This window comes from Pelodiscus sinensis, chromosome 22 (genome assembly GCF_049634645.1).
Source record: "Pelodiscus sinensis isolate JC-2024 chromosome 22, ASM4963464v1, whole genome shotgun sequence".
NCBI classification, from domain to species: domain Eukaryota; kingdom Metazoa; phylum Chordata; order Testudines; family Trionychidae; genus Pelodiscus; species Pelodiscus sinensis.
Window position 1 is genome coordinate 26025787 of NC_134732.1, and position 12214 is coordinate 26038000.

General features: G+C 68.8%; 1 protein-coding gene and 1 long non-coding RNA gene across 6 annotated transcripts in view; one reads left to right on the top strand and one right to left on the bottom strand.

Moving 5' to 3' along the window:
- Positions 1-10215, bottom strand: part of LOC102460128 (uncharacterized) — a 29152-nt gene extending 18937 nt beyond the window's left edge. For all 4 annotated transcript variants that reach the window (XR_012897215.1, XR_012897214.1, XR_012897212.1 and 1 more), the window contains exon 1: positions 10080-10215. This is a non-coding gene — a long non-coding RNA (uncharacterized LOC102460128). The remainder of the gene's footprint in view (positions 1-10079) is intronic.
- A 192-nt stretch (positions 10216-10407) lies between these two features.
- LMX1B (LIM homeobox transcription factor 1 beta) overlaps positions 10408-12214 on the top strand; it is a 126303-nt gene continuing 124496 nt past the window's right edge. For both annotated transcript variants that reach the window (XM_075905744.1, XM_075905743.1), the window contains exons 1-2: positions 10408-10917; positions 11255-11441. In XM_075905744.1, the coding sequence (XP_075761859.1) occupies positions 10779-10917; positions 11255-11441 (326 nt within the window). In that variant the 5' untranslated portion in view covers positions 10408-10778. The remainder of the gene's footprint in view (positions 10918-11254; positions 11442-12214) is intronic.

The following is a 12214-nucleotide window of genomic DNA, read 5'->3' on the forward strand; positions in this document are numbered from 1 at the left end:
AGCACCCTGAGGTACCTCAGCAGGGCCGGAGCCCGGGGCCGCCTCCGGCTGTGCCCGCCGGGCCGTGGGGAGCAGCGCGCTCTGGCTACGCTCCGAGCTGCCCCTGGCACCCGGCTGGCGAAGCTGCTCTGTGCGGCCGAGCAGACAGCGGGCGCCCCCGGCCGCGGGCGAGGCTGAGCCCTGGCCAGGCCATGGGCTGCCAGGCGCCAGGGCGCAGGGAGGTCCCGCGGGCCGTAGGAAAGGGCCAACTGCTGAGCCGGGCGGGGGCGGGAGACAGAAGCCCTGTCCGACGGGGGACACTGAGCCTGCCGCCGCCTCCCCCGGGGCTGCCAGGCCGGGAGAGGGGGAAGCCGAGTCGAGCATCCCTAAGGCGAGAAGCCTGGTTCCGGGCTGCGCCCCCGCTAGGGCCGCTGCTTGGCTCCCCAGCCCGGTTGGGCTAATCTCCCCCGCCAGGCTCCCGGCTCCGAACCACGCTCCGCGCAGCCCCCTCCCGGGATTCCAGAGCGGGCCGAGCTGAGCCGGGCCAGTGGGCAGGGAGCGGCGAGCTCCGCAGCGCGCCGAACTCTGCCCCTCAACGCCCAGAGCCCCCGTCCCGAGCCCGGCTACTCCTGCAGCCGCACGCTGGAGAGGAACCGGGCTGGGCAGCCCCGAAGTGGGTCCGGTCTGGGCTGAACCACGCTCCCGCCTGCCCAGAGAGCGCGGAGCTCGCCTGGGCTCGCGTCCCTGCCGGGGCTCGGACCAGGCCAGCCAGGCCATGGTGAGACTTGAGCGCAAAGCCCCGGTGCCGCCGCTCAGCCAGGCGTCCCGGCAGGTAGCCACAGCCCAGGGGGTGCGACCCAGTCCGACCCATTCCAACGCTGGGGGCTGCGGGCTTTGCTGGGCGGACAGCGAGATGCAGCCCCCGGCGGCAGGGAGCCGAGGTCGGTGTCTGAGCGCAGCCGCCCTGCCAGGGAAAAGCGGCGCCCTCGGATTCCTGTTTCCCAGACAAAGTGCGGGATTCACTTAACGCATCTCAGAGGCCGGGAAAACCCGCGGGGAGCCCGGGAGCCCCGGGACAGGCCGGGGGTGCTGCCCTGAGACCGCGCCCGCAGGCCGGCGTGTGAAACCGGACGCACCCGCCTGGCCTGCCCGGCCCACGGAGGGACCAGAAACAAGAAGCCGGTTTCCCGGGAACCAGCCGCTGCTCCCCGCTCCGAGCTGAGAACGATTTAAAGCGCCCGGGGCTGTATTTGGCCTAAATCTCCCGGGATTTTATTTTAAATCAAGCCGCTAAAAAACGTGGGAAACCCCCTTTGCTCTGCGGCTTTGTTCGCGCCCGAATCTCGTTTGCTGGGGGCTCGGATAACCGGCTGGAGCCAGCCCCGCGAGGGAACTTTCTGCCGCCGCAGGAGAAGGAGAAGCGAAGTCCCGAGCGGCGGGAGCAAACAGACGGAGAGTTGCAGGGGCAGCGAGAGCCCGTCTGCAGCCCCAAGCCCGCCGGGCTGCGATACCGATGAACCGGCCATTTCCCCGCGCGGGTCTCGGCTCTTCGCGCCCCTCGCTGTTGCTTTGGTCTCCAAAGGCGCCGCCGCTGCCAGCCCGGCCGGCTCTGCCCCCCATACAGGGCGAGTCCTGTCCCCTTCCCTGGAGTGGGGACAGGGGCGAAGGGCTCCGAGCCCGACCCGCGCCAACCGCCCGAGGGGCCGGTACCAAGCCCAGCGCGAAGGACGCGGCACCTGGCGGCGCGATCGGCGGCTTGGAGCCAGAGCCTCGGACTCGGGTCTGATGCTGGCGGCCAAGGCGGCTCTGGCGGCGCCGCCCGGCTGGGAAGAGCCGAGGGCTGGGGACTGACCGTTTCTCGGCCCAACCCGCAGCTCAGCCCCGCACTGGCGGCCTCCCGCTCCCTGCCCGCCTCTTTCTTCGGCTGCGAGCTCCCCCGCTCGGGCGCCCTGCCCCGGCCCGGACACTGTTCGGGGAGCGGCCTGGCAGCGCCTCCTGGGCACATTCCGCCTCCCCAGGGTCCTGCCCGCCCCGCTCCGGCGCAGCCTTTGGGGCGGCCCGTTCCCCGGCCCCGGGGCTGCGTCGGCAGGTGCGAGACCCGGGGCGCGGCCACTGGCGCTGGAGACTGAGGCAGGACCCGGCCAGTGTGGGCAATGCAGGGGGGACGCCGCGCCACAGGTCCCCCCCCCCGAGCGAGCGGCCCCGGCGTGTGCCCGTGACCAGGCCCCTGGCTCAGGCGAGGTCTCCCGAGGCCGCAGCGAGCTGGGCACTCCCCGGCTCTGCGCTCCGAGCTCCCTGGGCTCGCCACGGAGGAAACCTGCCCCCGACGCCGTTCCCACGGCGTTGCACAGACCCGGCCCGAGCCCGAGCGCGGAGCGTGACGAATTCGTTTGCCACGTATTGCCCGGGCGCCGGGGCACGAGGGCTCCCAGCCGCGGGAAGGGCTGGTCCGTGGGCTCGCAGGGTGGCGAACCGCCGGGCTGTCCCGCGAGGTGCTGCGCGCTGGAGCGCCACGAACTCGGGTCCCTCTGACCCCCGGGGCGTGCCCGTGAAATGGCAACAGGAACAGTTCCCGCGAGCCCCAGACCCCTGGCCCCGGGCTATGGAGCCCGCCGGGACTCCTGGGCTCTGCGCTTGTGCGGCTCGCGTGTAAACGAAAAGCGAACGCAGGCGGCGAAACTGGGCTCGGCTCGGAACGAATCCCCTTCGCTCCGGCCGCCCGGGGCGCAGCGACTCGCTCGCTCGCGAGGGGCTGGGCTGGGCGTGCGGCCAGGTAGAGTGAATTCCCCGCTCTCCGGCCTGGTTCCTGCCCGTCTCTGCAGGCGGCAGCGCCCCAGATGTGCCCTTGCAGCTGCCAAGCGAGCGCCCGCCGGACTGAGCCAAGCTCCGCGCGGCAGAACAATGGAGAAACATGGAGCCATGGGGGAACCCTGCGTGGCCCCCCGCGCCCAACTCAGTCCCAGATGTGGGTCAGAGAGAGCCGGGTGGGGCGCGCAGCCTGTGCTGGGGACAAGGGGTCGTCGGGGTCCCTAGTTCTTATCCCGGGGCTCCACGGCCCACAGACCATCCCCCTCTTTCCATCCCTACCCTCACCTCCATCCTCCATCCCTTCCCTCCCCCCCCACATTCCTACATCCACCCATCCTCTCTAGCCCCTCCCCTCCACTCCATACTGCCCATCCCCCTCCTTCCATTCCTACACCCCATCCTTCCCCAACCCCTCCCTCTCCGCACCCCACACTGCACATCCCCCTGCCTCCATTCCTACATCCCCTCATCCCCCCTTTCTACATAGACCTCCCCTCCCCCCTCCCACGCCTGGGGGAGGAGTACAGGGTATTCCCATGCAGGGAGAGTGGAGCGGGGGAGGGGGTCCCTGCTGGCCTTTCTCAGGGAGAGGGCGGAAGAGAGCCTGACCCCTGATGGGCAGCCTGGCCCGATGGGGCGGAGAAGCTCTGCTGGAAGCGCCTTTCGGTCGGGAGACCATCTGGACCCCCGCTCCCCGCGCTCGAGGGCTGGGCGCTGCGCTCCTGCAGGGTGCCCGCTGGGCCAGCTGCCCGGGACAAGACAGAGGAGATGAGCACGGCTAAGGACCCGGGAGAAGGGAGCAGACGGGCGGGGGGGGGGGGGGGTCCGCTGCCGAGGGGGTCTCTGCCGGGCCGAACAGCGATGCACCCTGGGAGCTGCCCCCGCACAGACCCTGCCGGGCCCGTGCCGGGAGCTGTGCCCCAGGGAAGAGCAGCGCGGCCGGACCACCTAGCCCAGCCTGTAGCCCGGTAGCTCTCAATCTGCGCAGCACCTGCCCCCCTGCAGGAGCCTGGATGCGCCGATGGCGCGGGACCCTGGCACTGCCACCTGCTGCCCTGTGTAAAGCCCTGGACTGACCCGGGGCTTGGGCCCGGAGCTCCCTGCCTGGCCCGGCTGGGCCTGGGCAAGCCGGATTCAGGCATTCCTGGGGGCGGAGGGCAGCTTCCCTCCGTGGCTGAGACACAGAAGACAAAGAACAGGGGCAGCCAGTGGTCCTGGGGCCCTTAGGCTGTGTCTCCACTGCACCTCAACTCAACATTAGACACCAGTTTGCGCCAGGCATCTTGCAGGGCTTATTTCAAGTGTATTTTGAAATAGACTGTTTTGAAATTCGGTGCTGTCTCCACTGCACCAAATTTCGAAATAAGGTGCTATTGGGAGACATCTCTTAGCCGTCCTGGAAGGAGGATTACCGAGATGCTGAAATAGCGGGCCTGTTATTTCAGAAAATATTTTGAAATAATGGGTGGCTTGTGAAGATGTGGGGTAGCTATTTTGGGATACCTCTGGTATCCTGAAATAACTGATGTGTAGATATACCCTTAGCTACTCATCCAAATGTGTCCAGGGCCAGGCGCTTAGTCTGCAGGGGTGTCTCTACACAGCAGGGCTTAATTGGAAATAAGCTACACAAATTGAGCTAGGTCAATTGCAAGCTTATTTCAAAATTGGAAGTCTGTACACAGCATTTACTGGAAATAGAGCACTCTCCCTCTGACTTCTCTTACTCCTCATACAAGGAGGGTTGCAGGAGTTGGAGTAAGAAGTCCTCCAGCTCAACAGTATCTCAAGATTTTGTCAAAATAACTGCCTGCTATGTAGAGGTGGACCAAGGGTACATCTAGAGTACACTCTAAAATCGAAATAAAATAAGAAATTTGGGCCATGCAAACTGCTTCTCTTATTTTGATTTTATTTTGAAATAGGCTATTTTAAAACTTGGTGCATCTACACGCACCAAATTGTGAAACAAAGTGCTATTTTGTGACATCCTTTATTCCTCGTGGAACGAGGTTTACACGGTTGCCAAAATAGCGCATCCGTTATTTTGAAAAATATTTTGAAATAACAGATGCATTCCTTGGACACAGGGTAGCAGTTTTGAGATATTGGAAGTATCCTGAAATAGCCTTGCAGTCTAGCCTAGACTACCCTAAGTTATTTCAAAATAATGCTGCTGTGCAGATGACCTCCAGGGGCCAGAGGCCCACCTGTTGTTTTTGAAACTCCAGACTAACAGGGCTGCCCCTCGGAGGCTACATCAGCGCTGCAGGGCCATTTCGCCATCCCAGCAAACCTCTTGCCTGAGGGACAAGGGATGACTTATTTGAACAGCGGCAGCGCTATTTCAAACTCTGGCACTGGATGGATGTGCCAAATTTCAAAATAAGCTATTTCGAAATAGATCGGAAATAAGATGAGCATGCCCCGCGCAATGTGCCTCTCTTATTCCCAGTGTCGGTAGCTGCGTGGACACCCCGAGGGAACAGGCACCTGAACAAATGCTCCTTTTCATCAGGCAAGAGACAAGCAGCTCTGGGCTCCCTCGCTCAGTCCCTCCTGGAGCCTGCCTTGCGTAGCAGCCCCATCAGCGGGCTGGGACACGGGGCCCCGCCGATCACACCCACTGGGCAAGGAAAGTCGGTTCCATCGGCCTCGCGCCCTGCGGGGTGAATGCGCAGCGCAGGAGATTCTGCGCTGACCGCAAAGCAATGTCCGTGAATGTGCACGGATCCGACAAGCGTGCAGAGCAACCCCCCGGGAGAAGGGCCAGCGGCTGCCGGGCGGGGGCAGAGAGGCGAAAGCGAATGTTAGGGAGGTAAAAAGGGGCGGCAGACAAGCCACAGGGGGCGCATGCCCATGCGGCGCTAGTCAGTGGCACATTGATGGGCTGCTGCGAGCAGCTCGGGCTCCGGCTCCAGCGTCTCGCCCTGCACCGAGCCGGCCCAGCCCGGTGGCAGAGGCTGGTCCCAAACAGGGGATTCCTTAGGGGACACTGGACGCGTTAGGCCTGACCAGAGGGGGCCTAGTAGGAGGGAAACGAGCGTCTGGAAAGCCGGGGGCCTGCTGGCCTTTTCAGAAGGGAAAAGCCGGGGGAGAGCCACTGGAAAGGGCTGTTTAAAACCTGCCCACGGAAAGGGACTTGTCACCCAACGGATAATTCGTTAGTCAGCGGAACTCATCGCCACCAGGCCAGGGGAGCCGCGAGCTGAGGCGGCTTCAGGACAGGGTCAGTTAGGCCCTAAGGAGACCCTCCAATGCTACCCCAGAGGGGATAAAACGGGCTGGGGCCGTCATGCCTCCGGGCCTAGGGAGTCCCGCAGGCCGAGGCTCCGGCCCCTGCGCCCAGCGGGGCGGCGGGACCCGTTGTCCTAGGAGAGCTACTTGCGACGTGTTCTCCCCGGGGTGAGGCCGCTCTGGGCGCGGGCGTGTCCAGCCCATCCGCGCGGGGGGTCCCTGGTGTCCTGCGGCCCCGGGGAGGCGACGGCGCCGGGCCACGCCAAGCACCGCCCCTCTCCCCGACCCCCGCGCGCCAGGCGCCCGCAGTCAGCGGAGCGGCTCCTCCAGCCCCCCGACACCTGCGCAGCCGGGAGCGCCCCAGGAACTCGCCCCCCCCCCCGGGAGCCCGGCGCAGCCCGGGGAAGTCCTGGGCGGGCGGGGAGGCTCCCGGCTGCGCGCAGCGATGGCCTCGGGATGGGGAGCCGAGACCGCGGCTGAATTCAAACACCGCGAAGGCCAAAGGCTCCGCGGCCGGGTCCTTGGCGAGCCCGCCGCGCCCCCAGACACGGCGCGGGGCGCGATGTCCGTTCCTACGCCGGGTCCGCAGGGGGGCAGGCGGGCGGAGCGCCCGGGAGACTCACCGCACGGCTCCGGGCTCAGATCCCGGGGCGGCCGCTGCCGTGGGAGCGAACCCCGCGCTGGGCCCGGGCCGGAGCCCTTCGGTTCCCACCAGCCGCGCGTGTGTCGAGCCCCCAGGGCCCAGGGGGCCGGCGAGTGGCGCGTCGGAGGGAAACCGGGGCAGGCGGCGTCGCGCCAGGCCGGGGCGGGAGCAGAGTGGGTAGCCCCGGAAGGCGCGTTCACCCGGGTAGCAGCCGGGAGAGCAGCGCAGGACGCGCGGGGCGGGAAACGGCTCTGGGCGCCGCAGCACGGGGAGGGCGAACTGATCCCCGCGCTCCGCTGTAAGCAGAACGGGGACGGGATCGGGCCCCGGGAGCCGCCGGGGGCTCCTCCCGCTCCTGGCAGTGGCTTGTCCGCTTGGGCTCGGCCGGCAGGAGGGCTCCGCGTGGCGGGTGCGGGGAGCAGAGGACAAAGGCCCCGGGAGCCGGGCTGCAGCACGTGGACTCCCCTTTCCTGCCGGTTTCCCGGCCCAGCAGGACAGGTGGGCGCGGAGCCTCGGGGCGTTCGCGCTACGTTGCCAGCCTGCGCGGCTCCCTGGCGGGGGGGGGGGGGTCCCCACGCGCCGGACGGGCCGCAGATGGGCGCAGCCGCTGCATCGTCTTCTCTGGCAGCGCTGCGCGAGCCGGGGAAGGCTGCGGGGTGATGCGGGGCCAGCGCGAGCCCCTGGCGGGCTGCTCCCCGGGGCAGTTCCCCGCGCTGCGATAGGAAGGAAACTCGACGTGTCGGACGGGGCGGCGGAGGGCGCTGGGCCCGCGGCCCCCAGCTCTGGGCACTTCAGGCCTAAGCCCGAGGCCTGGCTGATGCCACTTCGCGCCCGGGGGCTCGGTCCCTGCGCTTCCCGCTGGCTCTGCCCCGGGCCCTGCAGCGCCGAGGGCCCTGCCCAAGGCCGCGAGCCCCGGGTCAGAGCGAGCCGGGCCCAGGGACCGGTCTGCACCGCTGCGGGCCGGCCAGCAGAGGGCAGACTGCACACAAGCCAGCCCCACACCGCTGCCCGGGGCTAGACAGCTACAAAGGCAACCTGAGCAGACACACAGCAATGGCACCAACCTACAAGGAGCAGGAGACCCACGAGGCACAGAACCCAGAGAGGAAGCGGGTCTGGCCCAGGACCCTAGCGATGTATCCCCGCTAGTCCTGCAAACCCAGAAAAAACTTGTAAATCGAGGAACAGTCCCGCAGCACCTTGGAGACGAACAAAACACGTCGATGGGAGCGTGAGCTTTCGTGGGCACAGCCCGCTTCTTCCGATGACTCCAGTGCTAGAAGTCCAGATCCACGAATAAATAAGGGAAGGAGGAAAAAAAGAGAAGAGAAAAAAGGATGAAGAATTTTCTTCCTCTCCTCCTCCCTCCCTCTTTCCTCCCTTCTCTTCTTTATTCCTGGAGCTGGACAGCCAACACTCCGGTCATCGGAAGAAGCGGGCTGTGCCCACGAAAGCTCACGAGCCCATCGACATGTTTTGTTCGTCTCCAAGGTGCCGCTGGACGTTGGTTGTTTTTAGAGTTTTTCCTGTCACAGACTCACTCGGCTCCCCCTCTGAAGCGCTAGACACCCAGGTAGTCCTGGAGCATCTGAAAGTTACAGACTCACACGGGGCGCAGAGCAGGAAGGGGGGGGGGCGCAGAGCAGGAGGCTAGCGGTGCACACAGCAAAACACGCCGGGCACTCAGGGTGCGCACACGCAGCAGGAAAGGGGGGGCTGGCAGTCTCTAGGGTGCTGCGGGATCGTTCCCTGATTTTAAGTCTTTTCTGTTACAGACTAGCGGGACCGCCCCACTTCCTCCGATGAAGGGAGCAAGGGGCGGAGAGGTGCAAACAGCAGAACTGGGCGATGCGGAGGGACGGGCAGCTAATGGCGCACCCCCAGTAAGAGCGGGAGTCTCCTGGCACACACACAACACACACAGCAGGGAGTTAATGGCGCACCCACAACACGCGCGCACCCCCAGACGCACAAGGCTCCGTGGGCACAACGGGCATGTGACCCCGCCCGGCCCGGTGTGCGCGGCCTCAGGAGAGGCGCAGAGCCGTGAGCGCCTAAGGCCGGGCTCGGCCCGCAGGCCCGGATTCGGCTCCTGGCTGGAGTGCGGCGCGCTCATTGTTCGGGGCTAGTGGCCGCCCAGAAGCTGGTCTGAGGGCCGGGCCGGGAGCGGCCCTTGCCCCGTTCACTGCCCCGCCATGGCCCCGATTCCTGGGGCCGACTCCCCTTCCCGCTGCGCCGCCCCGTGCGGAGGGTTAGGAGGAAGTTACGGGAACTCTGGCTCGGGCCAGGCCCGGGAAGGCCGAATGCAAACGGCCGCGGCTGCGGCTCTCCAGCCCGGGCCTCGCGTGTCCCGGCCGCTGCGCGCTAACCGGGGGCCAGCGTCACACGGTCCAGGACGCCCCGTCCAGCTGCTGCAGCTCAAGGGGCGTGCGCGGGGCGATGCCCGCCGCAGTATCAGGCTGTGGGGACCCGCCAGGCCAGCACGCGGGCCTCTTCCCCTCCGAGCCACGTTAGCAGCCCTACCAGGTGCGCGGCTGGCCAGGGAGAGGCCGGGCTGGCGGGTCCGGGAGAGGAAAGGGGCAGGCCCACGGGAGCATCATTGCTGGGGAGCAGCAAACGGCCTGTGATTCAGAGCCCTCCCGTGGGGCCCGCACTCCCGGGTCCGCACCTCGGCGGGTCCAGCCCGCAGGCCCCGCGAAGGGAATAAAGGCCCCAAACCGGCCGTGCCGAGCAGGGCGGGGGACGTGCGACGGCCCCGAATGGAGCCAGGGCCGGCTGGGCTCCAGGCGAGGAAGGGCCGCCGGGAATTTACCCCCCTCCGCTGCCCTAGGGACACCCTGGGCCGTGCAGACGCGCCCGGGCCGCAGCCTGTAACCCGGCTCCCCACCACCAACCGGCAGCGCGCCCAGCTCCCCGGGCGCTAAAGTGACTCACTTCGCCTGCGGCCCGTCGCCAGGCCCTGAGGCTCCCCAGCTGTGTTAGCGCAGGACCGAGCCCCGCCGCCGGGCGCCCAGGCCAGGCAGACCACTGCCCGCGGGAGCTGGCTCGGTCCTCTGCCCGCGGCCGCCCCGGCTGCGCTCCGCGGGCAAGGGAGGGGCGGCTGCCAGAGGACGGCAGCTTTCGTGCCCAGAGCAGCGCAGGGCACCTGCGTGCGGTCAGGAGCATCCAGCGCGGGACCGTCGTGGCTCCGCAGCGGCAGGCCCCGCGGTTAACAGCGCCCCAGGCGCTGCTGTGCCAGCTCCGGGGAGAGCCCGGGCGCGGGCCGGGCTGCGGGGTGGGGGCAGGTCCGCGGTCCCGGACACGCGTGGAGGGAAGAGGCTCCTGCAGCCGGTGCCTGCCCTGCGCGGTGCTGCCGGGGCAGCCCGCGGGGCGAAGCCCAGCCCGGTCTCCAGCCGCGGGCGCAGCCACCTACCCCAGGACGGGCGAGCGCCCGGGGCGCTGCCCGCGCGGGACCGCTGACGCGGGTGGGACGCTCCTGGCAGCTCCTGCTTCTCTCGGCCCTCCAGGTGCGCGGGGAGCCGCGGGGCCCCTCTCCCGAGGGCGCAGCCCCGCACTGGCGCTGCCCTGCTCGGGCCAACCCGCACCTGGCCGCCGGCGGGGGGCTGCGGGGGCTCGCTCGGGCGACGGCACTATTTGACGTCGAGGAGACGGATCACAGCGGCGCAGCGATACGGGGCGCGCCAATGGAGTTCAAATGTCAGCAAGTTTGAGGAGGGGTGAGGCGGCTGCACGGGTGGGTGTGTTCCTCCGCCGCAGCCCCAGCTCTAAACGGCGCGGCTCCTCGGGACGCGGCATGGCACAGTGACGGGGAGCGCGCCCGGGGAGCCCCGCCGCCTCTGCCCTGGCTCTGCCGCCTGCCCCGCGAGGGCCCGGCCCCCGCCCCGCCCGCCGGCAGGTGACCCCGGGCCCCCGGCTGCAGCATGACCTGACCCGATGGGCAACAGCCTCCGCACCGGCCCCTGTCCCGCGTCTCCGCCCGGCGGCGCCCCCCATGCGCGCCCGACCCCACTAGCCGCGGCTCCCGCCTCCCCGCTGCAGCGCGCCCCGCGCCCCGCGCCGCCCCGGCGCTGAGCGAGCCACGCCGCCGAGCGAGCCCCGCGCGGGCCGCCCCATGGATATCGCCGCGGGCCCCGAGTCCCTGGAGCGCTGCTTCGGCCGCGGCCAGCCCGACTGCGGCACCATGCTGGACGGCGTCAAGCTGGAGGATCACCCGCTGCGCTCGGGCCCGGCCACCCTGGGCGTGTTGCTGGGTGAGTGGCCGCGGCCCGGCCCGGCCAAGCGGGGCTCGGGGCTGCGCTCCGGCTGGGGCAGGGCGCGCGGCGTTCAGGGGCCGACGCCGAAATGCGGCTACGAACGGGCCCCGGCCCCGCGCTCCCGGGCAGGGACCCGGCCGGGGTTGGGCGAGCGGGGCCGCGCGCCGAGGCTGCCCGGCGCCAACGAAATCGCGCTGGGGGGAGTTTGCGGCGCGGCGGGGTGGGACCGGGCCTGGGGAAGGGGCGATCCCGCAGGCACCGGCCGGGCAAGGACGCCGCTGCGGGGCTCGCCCGGGCCGTGCGGCTCACGCCTTGTCCCCTTGCTGCTTCGCAGGGTCCGAGTGCCAGAGCCCGGCGGTGTGCGAGGGCTGCCAGCGGCCCATCTCGGACCGCTTTCTGATGCGGGTGAACGAGTCCTCCTGGCACGAAGAGTGTTTGCAGTGCGCCGTGTGCCAGCAAGCCCTCACCACCAGCTGCTACTTCCGGGACCGCAAGCTGTACTGCAAGCAGGACTACCAACAGTAAGACCCTCGCCGGCCCCGGCACCCGCGCGGCCGCCCGGCCCGGGGCAGGGCACGGACCCGCCTGTCTGCGGCCCAGCGCCGCCGCTCTGCTGCCCTGCGCCAGCGAACTTCGCACACGAAACCCCAAGAGAACCCCGCAAATTGCGCGGGGAGCAGGGCGCGCGGGCTGCAGGCGGAGGCGCTGCGGGTTTGCGGGCGAGGCGCGTGCCCTGGCCCCGCACCGACGGGGAAGCGGCGCTGCCCGCTTGGCAGAGGGAGCCGGGCGGGTGCTTTGAGCGAGTTTACATTAAGGCCTTGTTGGTAGCGCGCGGCGGGGTTTTGGCGAGCGCCCCGTCTGATGCGGGCTCCCGTCGGTCCTTCGTGCGGGATGGACGGGCCCGGCCCGCTCCGCGGCTGACTCCTCGCTCTGTGAAATGCCCCGCGCGGCGTCGCTGGGCGTCCGGCAGAACCGACCTGGGCATCTAGTGCGCGCCCGGTCCCGCCGCCGGGAACCAGGCAGCGGATGCCCGGCGAGGGGCGGTTGCTGGTGCGGGGAGGCGCAGGGAGTTTTTCACGCCGGCCCGAGCCGAGCAGCCGGTCGGTGGGTGAGGCGCCAGGGGGGTTTCATGGGCCTTTGTGGCGAGATGTCGAAAACTCGCCGCGTGAAGCCGGCGCCCGTGTTGCCCGCAGAGCAAAGGCGCCAGGCCGGGGATCCCTGCGGCCGGGCTGTGCGGGGCTTAGCGCCTTTGCTCACCTGGCTAGAGGGGCACAAAGCGGCTCCCCCAGGCCAC